This window comes from Oryza glaberrima, chromosome 1 (genome assembly GCF_000147395.1).
Source record: "Oryza glaberrima chromosome 1, OglaRS2, whole genome shotgun sequence".
Taxonomy (NCBI): Eukaryota; Viridiplantae; Streptophyta; class Magnoliopsida; order Poales; family Poaceae; genus Oryza; species Oryza glaberrima.
The window spans coordinates 34,195,059-34,213,878 of record NC_068326.1 but is presented as its reverse complement, the minus strand read 5'-3'; the positions used below and the strand labels follow the sequence as shown (position 1 = coordinate 34,213,878).

General features: G+C 47.3%; 2 protein-coding genes across 2 annotated transcripts; one reads left to right on the top strand and one right to left on the bottom strand.

Annotated features, from left to right (window-relative positions):
- The first annotated feature begins 8,419 nt into the window (after positions 1 to 8,419).
- Positions 8,420 to 9,853, top strand: LOC127768277 (transcription repressor OFP8). The gene has a single exon (XM_052293829.1). It carries the CDS (start codon positions 8,786 to 8,788, stop codon positions 9,470 to 9,472), a length of 687 nt encoding a protein of 228 aa, XP_052149789.1. The 5' UTR covers positions 8,420 to 8,785; the 3' UTR covers positions 9,473 to 9,853.
- Positions 9,854 to 17,455: 7,602 nt separating this feature from the next.
- LOC127759463 (transcription repressor OFP13-like) lies at positions 17,456 to 18,380 on the bottom strand. The gene has a single exon (XM_052283976.1). The coding sequence runs from the start codon at positions 18,315 to 18,317 to the stop codon at positions 17,583 to 17,585; it is 735 nt and encodes a 244-aa protein (XP_052139936.1). The 5' UTR covers positions 18,318 to 18,380; the 3' UTR covers positions 17,456 to 17,582.
- Between the last annotated feature and the right edge of the window lie 440 nt (positions 18,381 to 18,820).

Genomic DNA, 18,820 nt, shown 5'->3' with positions numbered 1-18,820 from the left:
ACTGGTACAGTTCGTACGTACCGCGTACATACTCTTTTTCTTACCATGTGTTTGTTTTGAGAGATTTGTTAGATTGGGTTGGGTCGAACTCATTTTCATGGTGGTTTAGTTGTAAGACTAGATGCGATGGATTGTCTTCGAAGGTAAATATTCTACTGATATCCAGATTCGGCTGACCCATGAAAATCTGGCACCGCACCGACCCAACTCTCCCGCACGGGTCACATCAAGCGCACATGTCTCGTCACAGTATATCTTTATAGAAATATATACAAAATAGCATGATACGAAGATACCAAATTTACAGATCTAGAACCTACGGAGGTATCATATATGCTATCGGAGACAACATATCCGATACCTATGATAACATGCTGACGTCAACATAATATATAAGTACCAGATCTTACGGGATATAATGTGTGGTACTGGAGGTACCATATTCGATACCTACGGTACCATGATGATGTTAGCTATCTCGTTACTATGGTATATCATTATGTAGTCTCCGTCATAACTTTAACCGTGCCCATGCGAGATGCCTCTGTGACCACGCGGACAATTTTTGATTATTTTTTTGGGAGGGGGGAGGGAGAAATTAAAACCCTTACTCTTTTCTAGGGTTATCCATTAATCTTATTCAAAATTGCTTTTGGTTGAGCTTGATGCTAAAGTAGTTTTGGATCGTTGAACTCTCTCTTTCTAAAATTCCTCTCATGCTATGCAAATTGAATCTTATAGTTGTGGATTTGGAGTTTGGGACCTAGTGTGTGTTACACTCAATCTTCAGGATTAGGGTTTGTGCAAGGGTTGTGTGGTGTTTGTTACTTTTGAAGGTTGAAGACTCCGACGGTTAGGCGTTGCTCCCGAGTCACTGATCTACCTGTGATTGATCGAGGAAAGATTGTGAAGACCGGATCTCATCCCTGTAAGAAAAGAGATACCTCTAGTGATTTAGGATGAATGTATTTGTGCAACATCACGATAATAGAGTTGAAAAAGACTCAGCTCTATTCAACACCACGTAGACTCTAAAAAGGGAAAAAAGAAGGGTTCCTGAGTACACCAGCACATAGTGTCGCATATATAAGTGCACTGCCCATTGCGAGTCTGTCACGCCCCGAACTAGTCCCGAGAGGAACTAGCCCGTGACGCTCCAAATTAACCTGTTAATCGATACCAGTCCCAGGAAACAGTGCTGGTATCACAGGAAGACAGAATATCACAGCAACAGATGTCTCTTTATTATAGAGTAGGTGTACAGTCATGTTGGGCTGCGGACAGATCCCGAGCTCACAACTGCATTACAAAAGGGAAGCGGAAGCCAAGACTTGGACCACACATCACAGGCGCGACTTGGGAACTAGGCCGAAACCCTAAAACTCATCGTAGCCGGCTTGCTCCTGGAAGAACTCCTCGCAGCGGGATCTGCTTCATCTTCTTCAGCAACTGAGGGGGGGGGATTATTTATATAGAGCAAGGGTGAGTACGGGGGTACTTAGCAAGCCATGGGAAATAAGTGTTTAATGCAGGCTTCAAGGAAAGGCTGTTGTTTTTTTTTTGCAATTGATTTTATTTGAACTCTTTTCTGGAACAACTAAGTGAGTGCTTCTCAAACGACACGGATGAGACAGTGCGTCTCGTCCGGTCGGAGTATGTGCAATGTATCAGTCTTTTGAATTGAACAAGATTGGCACCCGGCCAACAGCTTTCAAACGGCCACCCGGGCCTGGCTGATCCCATCAGCCGCAGATTTTCCAAACATCAACCCATTCCTCAACAACAAATTTCACAAGGCAGTAGTCAAACAAAACTACGCTAGAAATCACCGCACATCCGCCCATGACCGTGGGCACGGCTGTTCGAACAGTTTAATAACCTCTGCAGAGGGGGTACACTTTACCCACACGACATTACTAACCCGAATCATCCAGCCCGTGTAGAACGGCCACGAGCAGAGACCTTAAGGCTTTCATGACAAGGCATTTCGAAAGCCGACACAGGTTCACCATATGCCAACGAGAGGGGTCCCAGACCAACACCAGATTAGGTCCCAGACCATACTGTGCCAGGAAGCCCAGGGGTCCTCCCCGACACCACCCCGGCGAATCCACATGTCTCTTGGCATCATGGCTCCCCCGATTAGCTAGTTACTCAACCAGGGGCGTCCCATTCCACCCATGTGGTCGTACTTGTCTTATGTTCGGATGAAATTCCAAGGAAACGGTCCTTAAGTGCAAGAGCGGGAAACCGTACTCCCGGTACGTTCCCCGGTCTGCGATTTTGGAAATTCATTTAGGTTCGCAAGCACCGACCCAGGTGTCGAGTTTTCCAAGTCTTTTGTAAAACCCAAATTTTACCCAAGATGTTTCTCGGATTTTAAGTTTGAATGCGACCGTCGATGCTTGTGCAGAGTGCACGATTACCGAGGCGCAACTAGGTGGTTACAAGGGAACATGGTATAACAATTACAATGGAAGGATCAGATGCAACAAGTTAGGTAGGCACACCGGTCTGCCTTGCAGACGGTGCAACCAGATTAAGTGCAATCCTACCTATGCATAATATTTTTCAAGCAACATAATTAAGTTCAAATATAGGCTCAAGATGTTCAAAGGTGGCTTGCCTTGCTCGAGATCTTGAGCTTAATCCTCGAAATCCTCGCACTGCGGGTCTTCGGCCTCCGAAACTACACGCGAAACAGGACAACTCAACAAACGGCGAAAATAAAGACCTATTATTGACCTCTAAGCGTGCCATTAGATAGATCTCGAGATTTGAGGAATTTTGGAAGTTGAACGGAGTCAAACGGACTTACGGTTGGGAAGATATTGAATTTCTAAGATTATTGGATTTTTGGTCTAAAGGAAAAGGATTTATTTAAATCCTTTTTGAAAAAGAAAAGAAAAGAAAAGAAGGAGGGAGGGAAATTAGAGTTCCCTCGGGCGGCTAGGGCGCGGCCTAAGAGAAAGGGGCGGCTCGGCCGAGCTTAATGGGCCGGCCGGCCCAAGAGGGCGGCCCAAGGCGCGCGCGGGCGGGGAGGGGAGAGAGAGAGCCGGTGGGCCGGGTCCATCCCGCGTGGTCCCGGGTGGGACCCGCTTGTCAGCGACTCGGCTCACCGTGAGCGAGGTGCACGCGGGGCATGCTAGGATTTGGGGAGGGAGGCGCGGCGCATGCGCGCGGTTCGCGGAGGATGCGGTGCGGCGGGCCCACGCGCAGCCTCACGGCTCGCGGTGGACCGCGCGCACGGGGAGGGAAACGGAGGGAGCGGCTGGCCGGGTCAGCCGGTCCAGTCGCAGCCGAGGTGGCACCGACGTGGTGCCTACGTGGCAGCCACGCGGACCGGCGGGAGGTAGACGACGACGCCGGCCGGAACGGACGGCGGACGACAGCGGCGAGCGGCGGAGTGAACCATGGCGATACAGGCGAAGGCGAGCACACCGGGATGTTGCACAGGACGAGGGGAGACGAGCCAACGGCTCGGATTCGCCGGGGGATGCTCGACGGCGGCGGATTGCGGCGGAGGATACCGGCGGAGAGAAAAGGGGGAAACGGCGACGAGGTCACGAGGGGCCGATTCCCGGCGGTGAGATGCTCATCTACGCGGCTATGGGAATCCGTTGCTAGCGTCGGATTAGGAGGAATCGCATCGAGGGAGGCCGGCGACGAGAGGCACTTCCGAGCTCGGGCGGCGACGGCGGCGAGCACACGGCGAGCGACGGCAGCAGTCGGGGCGGCGCCGGCTAGCTACGGGGAGGCTACGCATGCTACTACCGAAAACTAAGGGGGGAGATGGAACGAGGAGGGAGAACGGAGGGCGACACTACCGTGACGAGGTGGGGCGCTGTGACGAGAGGCCGACGGCACGGGAGTGATCTCTCCGGCCTTGGGCCGGGGAAGAGGAAGAAGACGAGCGCCCGGAGTCCCCTTCCGCGTCCTAGCGCGCACCAGCTCCTCCGGCACACGCGACGGCGGCGGTCGGCGAGAGAGTGACAGAGGGACGACAATGGCGCGGTGGGGCGAGGGAGAATGGGAGAGGAAAGGAAGGGGGGAACTTGGGTTTATATGGGCGACAATGTCGGTTTGGGAGAGGGTAACCGACTTTGGACGGTCAAGCCAGCGAGCTGGCACTCCGGCTAGCGGCCAAATCGGCGACAGGGAGGAGGGGAATGACGCCGGCGGAGGAAGAAAAAGAGAAAAAGGAGGGAAGAAAGGGGGCTTGCCTCCTTGCCACTTCGGGAAAAGGAGGAGGGAGAGAAGGCGATGCGGCAGAGGGGGCGGAGGGCTCTACCTCCGTCCCTTGGAGGCACGCGCGGGGAGTGGCGGGGCTGAGTCGATGACGACGGCGATGACGGCGGACCGATTTTGGAGTGGAGCGGCGACTCGGCGGCAGACGCGGGGCAGGCGCGGCAGGCGCTGACGGCGGCGACGAGCAGGCGGTCGGCCACCACGGCGCGCGCGCGCGCGGGAAGCAACGGGCGGCACGGCGATTTGGGCGGCGTCGGCGGGAGGCAGCAGCGAGGGTGGGGGCGCTCGGCTCGGCGCGGCTCACACGCACGCGTGCGCAGCGCGCGGGCAGAGTGGGGTAGAGGGAGAGAGAGAGAGAGAGAGCCGGGGAGGGAGGGGATGATGGGCCGAGAGGGATTCGGCCCATCGAACCCGAGGGAGGCAAAATGGACTTTTGCGGAGGGATTTGACTTGGGAAGGATTTGGATTCAGGATTGAACTTGACGATAGATTGGGGATTTAAGATCTGAGATGGCACGGACACTAGACAACAAGCAAGGAAACAGATTTCGCAATTAGGGTTTTTAAGAGATAGTTTTCCCGCTAGGCGCCACGACGGAACAGGCGCTACAAAGTCGAGAATGAAATTTGCCCTTGACTTATCCTTAATTACTTCCTCCATCTCACTCGCTAAAGAGTGATTAAACTTGCTACAGTTTTCAAAACTAATTTTTAACTTTAGATTTCTCGTATATTATAATGTTTGTAACAATGAAATCATAATAATATAAAATTAAATGTAAATAACAATCCATTGATATTATTTTCATCAAATAAAATTTATTCTATAGTAAAATATTTACTGATTAAATATTTAAAGAGTTGGATTTTAAAATGTGTGCGCGTTTTAGTGAGTGGGATGAAGGCCTTGTTTAGTTCCCATAACATAAACTTTTCGCCTATCACATCGAATGTTTGGACATATGCATGGAGTATTGAATGTGGACAAAAAAACCAATTACATAGTTTACGTGTAAATTAATTGTGAGACGAATCTTTTAAGCCTAATTATACCATGATTTGACAATGTGGTGTTACAGTAAACATTTGCTAATGACGGATTAATTAGGCTTAATAAATTCGTTTCGTAATTTCCTAACAGAATCTGTAATTCGTTTTGTTATTAGACCACGTGTAATATTTTAAATGTGTGTCCGTATATCCGATGTGACACTCGAAAATAAAAATTTTTGCCATCTAAACCGGTCCGAATTACCTACCACAACGCAGTTAAACAAACCTTCAAAACCATTTAAGTCTTCGAGCTGAAACGTCTGAAACCTGTGTACCACTAGCATTGCACCGCTAGTCCACTAGTAGTCCACAGGTCGAACTGCAGATAGACACGCAATTGAATTGAATGCTGCACACACTTGACATTTCAAAATGGCGCGAAAGATTAACTACACCCTTCCTAGTGTAGGGTGTACAGCTAATTAAAAACCTGATCCCTATGACGAGACGATCTGAGTATTGAATTCTCTCCCTGCTTGGTCAGTGCATTGGGATCGATTAGACAGGTCTTAAAACCTCAACAGCTAGCAGATGGATGCATGGGCTAAACCAATTTGCTAGCCAGACCAGCTAAGCTAGCCCATGCAATGCGTGTGTAGTTACAGCACCCTGTTCCCCGCTGTTTCGTTTGAAACACACCCGTCATCGAGCTCCGCGAGCGACCTAGCCGACAGCTCCTTAAATTAACCACACGCTCGAGATCACCGTGCGATTCCGATGCAGTACTGACAAATGAATGGAGCCTTCTATTCTATTCTCCCTCTGAACTTCCAATTCATGCAGCATCGGCTGACGATTTAGAGCTTCGGGAAGATGCATATGCAGTGATATGGATTTGACTGCTCGCAAATGCCGTGTTTATGCCATGACCCGATTTGTGGAAGTACTACTAGTACATATCAGTACATTGGTTGAGTTAAACTAATCCCTAATTCAGATTTGCACAGTTAGCTGGCAAATTCTTCTGGATCCAGGAATGATTAGCGATTCCCTTGCAGCAGCAGCAGCTGGCCAGGGCGGTACCGAATCTTAGCGCATGCATGTGGCCATGATTAGGTTATTGGTGCCCAAGGTTTTTACCTCTCAGCATCAAAAGGAAGTTAGAAATGCACATGGAAAAAAAGGCGATCGGAGTGAACAATCCAAGGTAGCTACACTGGTGAAACTTATGTTCTGTCCAAGGTTGCTGCTGCATGCAGCTAGCTTTTTCTTCCTTTCGGCCATGGAAAGGAGGACACAAAATGGTGAGCTCACTGTGCTGCACTGCAGTGGACGCCGCGAGGCGCGTGCACATGTACGTTTCCGGCAAGTCTAGCTATGTATAGGCGACTATGTATGCGGCAGAGATGAGAGTAGCTAGGCCGCACTCCATGCATGATCTAAGAGCGTGCAGTTCTATGGGACATAATTTCCCTCGAAGTGCCCAGCTGTGCCTGTGAGATGTGCACCTCATCAATGTTGTAGATTGTGTTCGAGATCTATCTCCCTTTCTCTCATTTATATGCAGAGATGCATGCAAGTGCTGCTGGACATGAACACTCCAGCAAATCGCCGTTGATATACACATCAAAAACGAGTTCTGCAAGTGCCTGACATGATGAGGCACCGCTAGCTCATCAAGCTTTCTCTGAACTCTGAAGATAAGTTCACATGAATGGAAAGGGAGGAAATCTATCCCAGAGAAGTGGACAGGCATGAAGGGAAATGTACCCCATACAGATGTAAATCCATACGAAGCAGAGTAGATTTATATGCTGTGCTGCTGTACACAGTACAAGCATCTGTACTACAGAGTACTAATGGTTTTGGTGCAGTCCATCTACGTACTGTTTCTTCATTTTGCTGAACAGTGAACCCATGATGTATAGCAGTGGGTATGATACAGTTATGTCATATCTATTAGAGGATCTTGGACGCGATTTTCGCCATCGTTCATTTGTTCTTGCAGTCTTGCACAGTTGCACCACTTGCTTAGGGCCCCCTTAAATCGCAGGGTAGAAAAAATAGAGGAATAGAAAAAACACAGGATTCTGACAGGAATTGAAGTGTAAAACAGAGGATTACAAAACACAGGAAAAACACAGGAATGGTCGTTTGATTGGAGCACAGGAAAAACACAGGAATCGAATGAGAGAGATAGACTCAAAGAAAATTTTTCAAGAGGTTGGAGCTCTTGCTAAATTTCCTCCAAAATCTACATTCAATGTGCCATTCCATAGGAATTTCATAGGATTTGGAAAGCTTCAATCCTTTGAATAAAAGGGCCAAATAGGAATATTTTCCTATAGGATTTGAATCCTATGAAATTCCTACGTAAATCCTTTGATTCAAAGGGGTCCTTAGAGTTTTTACCAGTCTCTCTCTCTCTCTCTCCTGATTATCCTACTTAATTTTTGCAAAAGAACTACTACTGTAATTCTGGTTTTGTCCTGTAGCAGCACCATTACATTTACTAGTACTTTTTATTCAGTGAGTGCAAAGAAGGAATCGATGAATACTCCTATATAACAGCCAAATGCGGCTAAAGATTATTTTACATAGATTAAACACCATTAGAACCATAGGCTTATTTTAAAGGAACGTTTTTTAAGCCAAGTGGTAAGATAGAAAACAACCAAAAGATTTGCTTCAACAGAGAAAGCTAGCATGAGCTGAGCCAGCAGCATGGCCAGCTTGTCCTCACATGAACAGTTAGTCAACCCCAACAGGGGACTCCCGTCCTATTACGAACCGTGGCAAAGAAAAAAAATATACTCCATCCACACACCACACCATCTCAATATATCATCAGTCATCTTCTCCCTCTCCCCTACGGTGTACACTCCAGCTCAGAATTTACTGCACAAAAATTAACCACCTCGTGCAGTCACACCAGCCATATATGCATGCATGCTATGCTTACAGGGCTTACATCTGCAACTCTCCCCTCTGACATGATCCCCCCAGGGATCCAATCTGAACATCTTTGCACCCATGCATGAAGCCATGAAATGCCATGAAAACCATTCACCCATGCACCCCCCACACACACATACTCCGTATAACTAGTAGCAGTGTGTAGCACTGAGCCGCACTGGACTGTGCTGTACATGTTGTTCACATATCTTTCTCAGGTTTCTGCTTTCCTCTTGCACTGTCCGAGCTTATTTTACCCACACACTTGCCCTTACACCTCTAATTATCCGCTTCACATGCTCGCTCTCTTCTCCCTTCTCACTGTTCATGTCGCTCTATCTTTACTCGCCATTTAATCGTTGCCTCGCGCTCTCACATGGCGCCCCATTAATATATAGCACCACTAGCTAGCTCCTCTTCCAGCTCCAAGCTCCAAGAACTCAACTCACTCTCTCCGAGCTTAGCTCTCACTGTCTCGCCGCGCACACGTCGCTCTCACTGGCTTAGCTGAGCTGAGCTGCATTGGCTTCTGCAGTGAGTGCAGGAGTGCAAGGCTATTGAGCTTAGAGGTACACCAGTGGCATTGTCCATGTCGGGCAGGTCGTCAAGGAGGGGCAGCTTCTCGCTGCGGCAGCCGCCGGTGGTGGACATCGGCTGCAACTGCCGCCGGCCGAAGCTGTTCTCCATCTTCTCCTCGTCGTCGTCCTCGTCGTTCCGCCGCGGCGGTAGCAAGCCCAAGTCGCCCAACGCCTCCTCCACGTCGACGACCACGGCGTTCACGGCCACGACCGGGGGCGCCGGCACGGCCACCTCCACCGACTCCTCGTGGGGCCCCGCGTCGTTCACCACCAACTCGCTGTTCGAGGAGCCGGCGGCGGCGCAGCAGGAGCAGGAGCAGCTGGAGACGAGGCGGAGGCGGAGGCAGCAGCGTCGGCGGCGGAGGCGCGCCGGCACCACCTCCTTCGCTCGGGGCGGCGACGTCGGCGGCCACGACGACGAGCAGCAGCAGCTGCAGGAGCAGGCGCCGTACCGGCGCGTGGCGAAGGAGAGCGTGGCTGTGGCGGTGGAGTCGGCGGAGCCGTACGAGGACTTCCGGGAGTCGATGGTGCAGATGGTGGTGGAGAAGGAGATCTACGCGTGGGACGACCTCAACGACCTCCTCCATCAGTTCCTCTCCCTCAACTCGCCGCGCCACCACCCTCTCATCCTCCACGCCTTCGCCGACCTCTGGACTCGCAACGGCCTCTTCTCCCCGCCGTCCCCCTGCCAGTTCTAGCCAAGTTTCAACGCGACGCCACCATGCATGCCATACTTCTTAATCGTGTTAACCACTAGCTATATTACTAGTGTACTTGTTACCAGCGCTATTGATAGCGTGTCTGTCGCCTCAGTTTGTTAACTATCTACATGGTGTACGTAGTTCATGGTTGGGAGAGGTTATTAACAGAGATCCCAGCGTGATGTGGTGCATTTCCAACGGTCTTCGATCTGCTGAAACCAAAGCACAAAGACCGTGCAAAATGCACCATTAATTAGCTCCAGCAGCTTGATCTGCTTGATGTAATGACACGCCATATGCCCATGTACGTGATGTGTAATGATGCGCGCGCGTGGCGCCGTGGTGGTGTAATCATATACTACTTGTGTTTCATGCTAATTAAGCTAGTAGTACTCCCTATCTATACTAAATTAGCTGAGTGCACTGGTCACGTACTGCTCGCTGACACCTGAGCTTATTAGTGTACTACGCTTGTGCTTTTGTTGCGATTCGCTTGCACGACGGCGTGACGCTGTCCTGTCCATGCACGCGCCTGTGTGACTCGTTGTGTGTCTGTGTGCTGCGCGTATATATGCCAACCCGACCGCTTTCCGTTTCGTGTGGAACAAAGGTGAGCGTTAACGTATACGCGCGCGGTCGATGCGACTTGTTGAGCCGTGGGGGCTCAGCTGGGGCGCTGAAGGTAGTACAAAAGCTGCCGCTGCGATGCTGCTTGTTTCCTTGTGGGGTTTCATCATTCGCTGGCTCGACGTGTTCGGTTGTCTCGGTGTGCGTGGGTGGGTGTGGGCGCGTGACACGCTGACGTGCTTACTGTTGCGGCGGGTGAGATTTGATGGAGAGGGAGATAGCTCGCCCGATCGACGTACGGCTGGATCCTTCCGCGGATCACGGTGGTTCAACCGTGCGGGCTTCACCGGCGGATGCACAAGTTTTACCCCCTGGCTTGAAATCCAAACCCGCATCATCCCAATCCTGGCTGCTCAGTTGGGCCCTCGCGACAGAGCCAGCGATCGATCCTACCGAGCCCAAACAATAAAGAGCTTTTTTAGGGTTACGGGTAAAGACTATTTTATGGTTTTTCGGCGGTCAACAGTGATGCACGCTGGCAGTAGAGCCCGGACTACCGTCCATCCGACAATCCCATGAGTGATCTGAACAGGATCATTTTGATAGTAATCTGAACATGTCTTAAGATTGGAAAATATTCCTCCGTTTTAAAATAATTATTTTTCACCCACTTTATACCACCAACATAAAATAAAAAGACTAAAATACCCTCATTTTTATCAAATCCAATATAATTTCTATTTACTTTATCTTCTCATAATATATTTATCTTTTACTTTCACAAACTTTGATGTAATAATTATTAAAAATAAATTTATTTTGAAATAAACATGAGGAGCGAAAAATAAATTTATTCTAGAACTTAGGGAGTAACCGAGATATTAGTACATCTAGAGCGAGTTTAATAAAAGACTAAACAGAATGCACGTAGATCCAAAAGAAGATTTCATGGGTAAGAGCAGGTACAATAGCAGACTATATACCTATCGAGGAGAAAAAAGAAGAGAGAGAAGAGCAACATGCTACAAATTTATAGCCAACTGTAGCACGAACTTCAAAACACAATGTGTGTATGACAGGTGGGACCATCTATTAATAATATAGTATATGTTTATAGGTAACTATTGTATAAATTTTGACTATTAAGTTTACTATAGATGATTTGGAGTTAGTAGTTGACTACTGTAAAATTGCTCTAATATATGTCATGTCAGAATTCAGATAGTGTCAAAAAGACACTTAGGTTGAGTACTTTTTGTTCACTTTCTCAATCCATCTATCTCGTTTTTTATGCTCACTTTTTCCAAACTATTTAACGGTGTGTTTTTTATATAAAAGAAATTATATAAGAAAGTTGCTTTAAAAATTATATTAATTTATTTTTTTATTTTTTTATACTCAGTTAATTATATATTAATGAACCACCACATTTTCTGTGCCCGGAGATGGAGTTCAGCCTTAAAGTTACTACCTCTCCTTCATTCTCGCTATTTTGCTCATCCATACAAAAGGTCCAAAACTAACCAAAATGGAGCCTCTGTCGCCAACTGGGGCTGACCGGCTTAATGTACTTGCTGTTAGGCACACAGTTAATCCTGCAATTCGGAGTTACATAAGTTTTTACCGTCCCAGCCTTAAAACGATTGCATGTACGGCGGGCAAGAAAGCAGTAATTATTAGATTGTCCAATTGGACGACGCTGTACCTGTTGTTGCGTCCTCTCCTCTGGTTAAGAAACTTTATTAAGATGTCATATACTGTGCGTGCATGGTAGAGCCTGCCATGCATGCAGCATGCATCGCTGGATCAGTCAGCTGGTGTTAAGCATAGCTAGGGGAGCGATCGATCGACGATCAGTACGTTGGGGGGCTCTGATTTATGGTGCCACAGTAAAACTTGAAGTTGCACTGACACGCATGCACATGCAATTGCATGATCATATTCATAGCCATAGAGTATGCAATATTGCTGCGCCAGATGCTTTCATGCACCCTTCAAATTCAAGCAAAACACCAAGCAAGCATACATGCTCCCGGGCTCCCTTCTATATCATTCATTACACGGGTACTGAATTACTGAAACTTCAAAAATATAGGTGTAGTACTAGTACCACGTAATTTATTTCTTGTTACCCGGTTTGTATATGTTGTGACTATTCCAACGAAATTGCACGCGTACACCATACTACGGACGGCAACTCGGCAAGTACTTGGGTAGCTGGGCAACAGATCAGTTCGCGTACAGGCTCAACGACTACGTACCAAACTACATACGTATAAATGTACTTATACAATAACTATTTACTCCATGTTTCTCGCGCAGACGTACTCCATCCGTCTTAAAAAAAAGACAAACTCTAAATTTCCGTGTCCAACGTTTGACTGTCCGTCTTACTTGAAAAAATTAAAAAGACAAGTCACACATAAATTATTAATCATGTTTTATCATCTAACAACAATAAAAATACCAATTATAAAAAAATTCATATAAGACGGACAATCAAACGTTGGATACGAAAACCCAGGGTTTGTCTTTTTTTAGGACGGAGGGAGTAGTACGTAATAGTACTCCAACGGCCAAAAAGCATGTACCAATAGTGTAGTATAGTGGAGTATTATATACTATTAACTTTGTACTCTCTCTCGTTTTTTTCAAAAAAAAAGGGTTTACGCAAAATTAGTACTCTCTGGCTAGTCCCCTTATAAGGTTTTTAGGATTGTTCGACTTTATAGAAAAATGTAATATTATTTTTAACATAAAATAAATATATGATAAAAATGTATTCGATGGAGTATAGGTTTTTTTATATCGCTATATTTTTTTAATTAATTTTATCAATTTTAAAGAAGTTTGATTTGGAATAAACATATAATTTGCTGTAATTAATATGGAATGGGGGAATACCTAGCTAGTAATCACCAGGTCAAAAAAAAAACTATTTAACGCTAGAGCTCTACTATATATGATGCTCTGTGTATGTAATCTAAGTACCTGCAGACTCTAGCAGTATCAGTGTACCACCAAGATCGATGATCGGGCACTACTATCTCACATAGTATATACGTACATACGGACCAACCCCATCATCCAGTAGTACTTGACAGTATCATTTTCTTCAACTTCTAAGCAAGCAATGAACGGTCGACACACATGCATATAGTTGTAAGTACTTTCGTACTACTAGCTACTCCATCAGTCCTACACAGCACACAGAAGTACCTAAGATAACCCGGTCGTGTGCATACTTGCCTGCTGCCTCACGTGTTTTTATCCAATTCGAAGCATTGTACGAGATGTGTAAAGTATACTACACAACTCTAACATTATTTTTTTTGCATCGCAAGACGACATACGAGGTCGCCGGGTCGATCCAGAGTTTGGTCCGTCCTGCTCGTATTATATCTGCACAGTACAGTACACATGGTAAAATCAGCACCCGCCAGTGAAACGCGATCGACCAACGTACGTACGTTCGCCAAGGCCGATGTGTGTGTGTACATGTGTTTGTGTGCATCCAGAATCGTACAAACGGCCGGGGTCTCGCGCAGCAGCAGCCAGCAGCTAGCTAGCGGGCGCATGCATGCACACCGCGGCGCACAGGCTGGGCCGTGGCAGCCTGCTGCCGCGAATGAATGCCAAGTCGTCCGCATTAGCCAGCGGCTTCCGGCTTTCGCAGGTGGGGGCTCTCTCAGGAGTTCGTGGCCCTGACACGGTCAGTGCACTGCGCGCGCAGCGCGCCCACCCGCCGGAGCCCGGCGCCGCAAGCCTTTTCCAGCTGCGGCGTTTTTGTCCGAGCCGCGCGCGTGCAGGGTGTGAGATCGATTCAGGGGCGCGCACAGCGAGCGAAAAGAGCTATACTCCCATGCGAGAACGAAGAGGCCACGACACGTCCATTAATGCTGACACGGTCATGAAAGTGCTCACGGGGAGGCGCCTCCGCTCCCAAGTCGGTCGCGCGCATCATATCGTCGTTCGTCCGGACGTCCGCGGTCGCGCATGGCAAAAACGCCAAAGCGCGAGCGCGATGGAGAAAGCGGCGACGCCGACGTACGGATCGACCACCGAGCCTACCGCCATCACATGTCGTACACATGAAACGAAAGAACGAGCGACGCCGCGACCGCACACGCCTAGTCCGTGCCGTTGCGGTGTGAGGTCGGCTGCATGGATGCGTTTCGTGGGCGCGTGTGTGGGGGTGGGGATCGGAGGATTCGGCCGGTTTGGATTTTACTGCTGCGTTGTTGGCCAGTTCTAATCCGGTTCGGCCTATCTTGTGACTTTGTGATATGTGAGTCGTTTGACGCTTGGCAGGCCGTCGGATCCACACGGGTCCAAAAGCGTCGTCACGAATGGGCAGTGCGATTCACTATCTTGCACCCTGTGATCGATCCTTACTAGTAGATCTTCTGTTGGCCTGTTTGGTAGAGCTCTAACTTTTATATCTAACTTCAGAAGTTGGGTCTGAAGTGGAGTTGTGAAGCTGACAAAAACTAGCTCCACCTCTCTAGTTCATTTCGTAAGAGAGCTCCACCCAGCTCCGCTCCCATTTTTTGTGGAGCTGAAAACTGTTTGGCTGAACTCCAGGTCCAAAAAAGATGGAGCTGGAGCTATGCCAAACAGACCCATACAGTAGTACAATCCAGATCCAAATGAAGCGCATAAAGCCTCTAGTATTAGTAACTTTTTCTTATTTTAGAAACACAAGTACTAGTATATTTTAGTTATTTTAGATAATGGAATAACTAGTATATTTTAGTTAGCCTTGACATTGTGAGGGCATGTACAATTATTAATAATGATCTCTTAATATTGCTAATTTGGAATATTTAATTGTTAACATGGAAGAGAGAAAGTGGATAAACAAAACATTGTTGTTATGGTTAACAACGACTCAGCAATAACTCTTAGTCATGGTTGCATAAGAGTGAAAAAATAAACATAAAAATAATAAAAAAGAATATTTTAAAGTTAATGGTTATAGCCTATCATCTTAACAATCGCAAAGATATAGTCTCTAAATAAGTTTGTATTGTCTAAGAGCCTATTCGTATTGGGGGAATTTCAACACATAGGAATAGAAAAAGTGGAGGAATTGAATAGGAGTGCATGCACACTTCAATCCATAGGAAATTTTCCATGAGGTTTGTTTGGATGGAAAATTTCCTTTGTTTTCTCTCTATAACTTGTAGGAAAGAAAAAAATTCCTTTGGTTTTTCCTATATCTACATTGCTATGAATCGAATGATATTCGTAGGAATTAATCCTTAGAAATCCAAATCTTTTGAAATTACTCTAAAACGAATAGTCCATAAGAGATAATATTGTCTCTACCATTTGAATATGTCCTCGATTCCCAGCTTAAGGTCAATCTACACAGTTGCACGCACCGGATATCTTTAATTCTTCTCTTCTTTGAATTACTTCCCTGTGTATGACTGGTACCTTAGCATGGTTGCCAATCGACTTTTTCTGCTGCTTGTCAGTGATTTCGAGGAAGGAGAACTGTTAGAATACGGATGAACTCCCTCACTGTTGTAAACTGCACGGATCCTGGTCATCTGGGTTTTACTGGAGTAGTAGAAAGTAGAATTGGTGCCAGCAAACACAGTGAAAGTTGTCTGAATTTTATCTGCCCCTTTTTATCTTGTTTCAATATGGGAGTACTTGCGCAAGCACCTACCGGGAGGGAGCTTAACATGGTAGTGGCACGCATATATTTGAATCGCATGCTGATTTACAAACTTGAGCGTACGAAATGATGCAAAGATATTTCATCGATCCAGTGCGAACATTTACATGCGGCTCTGTATCTATCGTGGCATGTTGGGGAACGATATTAGAAACGGGATCCCGCCCAAGTAAAGCAGCCCGTACAACAATTTTATCCCAACAACAAAATGGGCCGGAAAGGCCTCGTGGGTCGTCTTTTTTTCTCGGGCCATCAGATCCACGGTTCCTACTTCCAAGTTCCAACGCCGTTTTCTCCTCTTTTAGGCGACCCAGCCGACTTCGCCGGCCGAAACCTGCCTTACGGCAACTCATGTCTTCAGTGACCTAACAGCTTCGTTTATATCCATGCTTATATAAGTTAAAATTTAAAATTGATTTTCTGGTTTTTGTCGTAGTTTATTTTACAACGTTTACATTTATATCACTAAGTAGTACGGACACATATATAAACGTTTTACTTATAAATTACTACCTCTATATTTTACTATTTTTTACATGACACCGTTAAATTTTTACATTACGTTTAACCATTTATCTCATTTTAAAAAGTAACTATCTTCCCTTTTGTTGTGGTTTGATTTATTACTAAAGAAAATTTAAGAAATATTTTTATTTTAAGATTTGCACGTAATTTATGAATAAGCGAAGTAAGCGTGGCTCAAGTAGTCAGGTTTGTTGTGGCGAAATCAACCTACTCAAATTCAAGTTCTAGACTTGATACATAGAAGTGTAAATGGCTAACCCGTAAAACCAATTTATATGTCAAAATAAGTCACGAACCTGTTTATTTTGATTCATAAGTGGATTCGCGGCTTACCCATTTATACCCCTATTAATACGGGTGCTCACACTTACGACTAAATTATTCTTTCAGTGATAGATAGTGAGGCGTCCATAATAATTTTGTAAATCTCAAGATATGATGTCTGTCTTTCGAATGTGGTTATATAGATAATGTGTGCATGTATGGTAATAGCGGTAGAGTGTGAACACATTGCTTGCGAGCGTCCGTATTTAAAAACTGAGGAAATATTTTTTTTTGCTAATAAGCAATACGCACAAGTGTAATTGAAGAATGGGTAAACAAATCAAGTGATTTCTCCGTAATTCACTACGTACACTCACGCCGGCCGAATCCCTCGTCTACACCACCGCCAGGTTGCGATTTGTCAGTTATAGGGCGCAAGTTCTTCTCTAATCGAATTCACGCGGGCGCGGATATGGACGTCGACTGTACGCTCCGGCTTGCGCGTGACGAGGCGAGAAGCTCTCGCAGGTTTGCAGTAGGTTGCCGATCTTTTTCCGCCTACTATTAGTGAGCTCGAGTGTGGCTGCCTGGTACACTGGTACGTGTTGGACTTACGTAATACTCCACTCTACTGTTACCAAACCTTGGCGACAACTCTACTGTACGGTACTGTCATACGCATCACGTAATCATTGAAACCTTAGCTGCTAGCCACGCGCACAGTTGGGCGGTGGGCACGACCGCACCAGCACTACCACCGTCCACACTTTGCACCCATACGCATTTGGTCTTCTTTTGTCCTACAAAATCTACTGCTAAGTTACCGTATCGTTAGGAACTCATGATCATACGTGCGTACAAGTACAACGAACGATCACATGCATGCACGCTCAATCGATCCCAAGCATGTAGGAGTAGGAAGAGTACTTAATTAATTAGGCTAATGAAATGAAATATCTTGATCTGGTAGTCTACTATATGCCATTAAGCTCGATGAGATTAACACCAGAGATTAGTTCACCTCAAAATCCAAAAGACAGGAGCTAATAGGTAGGAAGTTCACTACACGGCGAGTTTTGCCTGCTTCTCGGCGACCTCCAACGACGACTCCTCCGTGATCGTGCAAGTCGAGCTCCTCCGGTGCGACGAGCAGGACGCGAGGGCCGGGTCGGCGATGGCGACGATGACGTCGATGAACGCCGCCAATATGGCGGCGTGCGTGTCCTTGCCGTTGGCTCGCAGGTACCATCCCAGCATCTCCTCCAGCCAGCCCCAGTTGCCGACCCCGTGCGCGACCACCATCTCCTCCATGGACACCCGGAAGTCCACGTACGGGTCCTCCGACTCGAACGCCACCGCCACGCCGCCGATGAAGGAGGCCTCGCCGGCGGCGCCCGACGACTTCTCCTCCAGTATGGAGCTCGTTGCCGACGCTCCCGGGTCGAAGAGGAGCCGGTCGGAGGAGCGGAGGCCGCGCACGATGGCGTCGTCGGCCGTGTCGGCGGCCTCGGCCCCCGCCGACGCCTCGGACGCCGTGGAGAGGCTGTCGGAGCAGTCGTGCCGCGCGGAGGAGGTCGTGAAGGAGGACTCGGCGGAGTCGAGGAAGATGGAGGCAATGGTCCTGGAGCCCGGGGGAGGCGGCGGCGCCGTCGCGGCGCGGAAGGACTGCGTCCTTGGGTTCTTGCAGGACGGCCACACCCACGGAGGTGCGGTTGCCGGGGCGGGAGGCGGGGACGGCGAGGTGTCCCTGGCCTTGTTGTGGAAGAAGGAGCTCAAGGCCAGCCTTCCGATGACCATTGGTACGGTGTGGGTTTCAAGATGAACCGGCCGGAGGAGAGAGGGTTTGGTGTGTGGCTTTAAAACAGGGGAGATATGACACAAATTGTGGACACGTCGCGGTTTGGTTTTAAAGGAGCTTTGGGAGGGAAGAGGGGAAGGGGGGACGGGGATGAAAGAATAGTTCTGTTGGGCTTTTCAGATTTATGGCCTGTTTATATGGCAAAAAAAATTATCCTACGTGTTACATCAGATATACGGACACATTTAAAGTATTAAATGTAGTCGAATAACAAAACAAATTACAGATTCCGTTAGAAAACTGCAAGATGAATTTATTAAGCGTAATTAATCCGTTATTAGCAAATGTTTACTGTAGCACCACATTGTCAAATCATGGCGCAATTAGGCTTAAAAGATTCGTCTCGCAATTTCCTGGCGAATTGTATAATTGGTTTTCTTTTCTACATTTAATACTCCATGCATGTATCCAAAAATTCGATGTGACAGCGTGAAAAAATTTG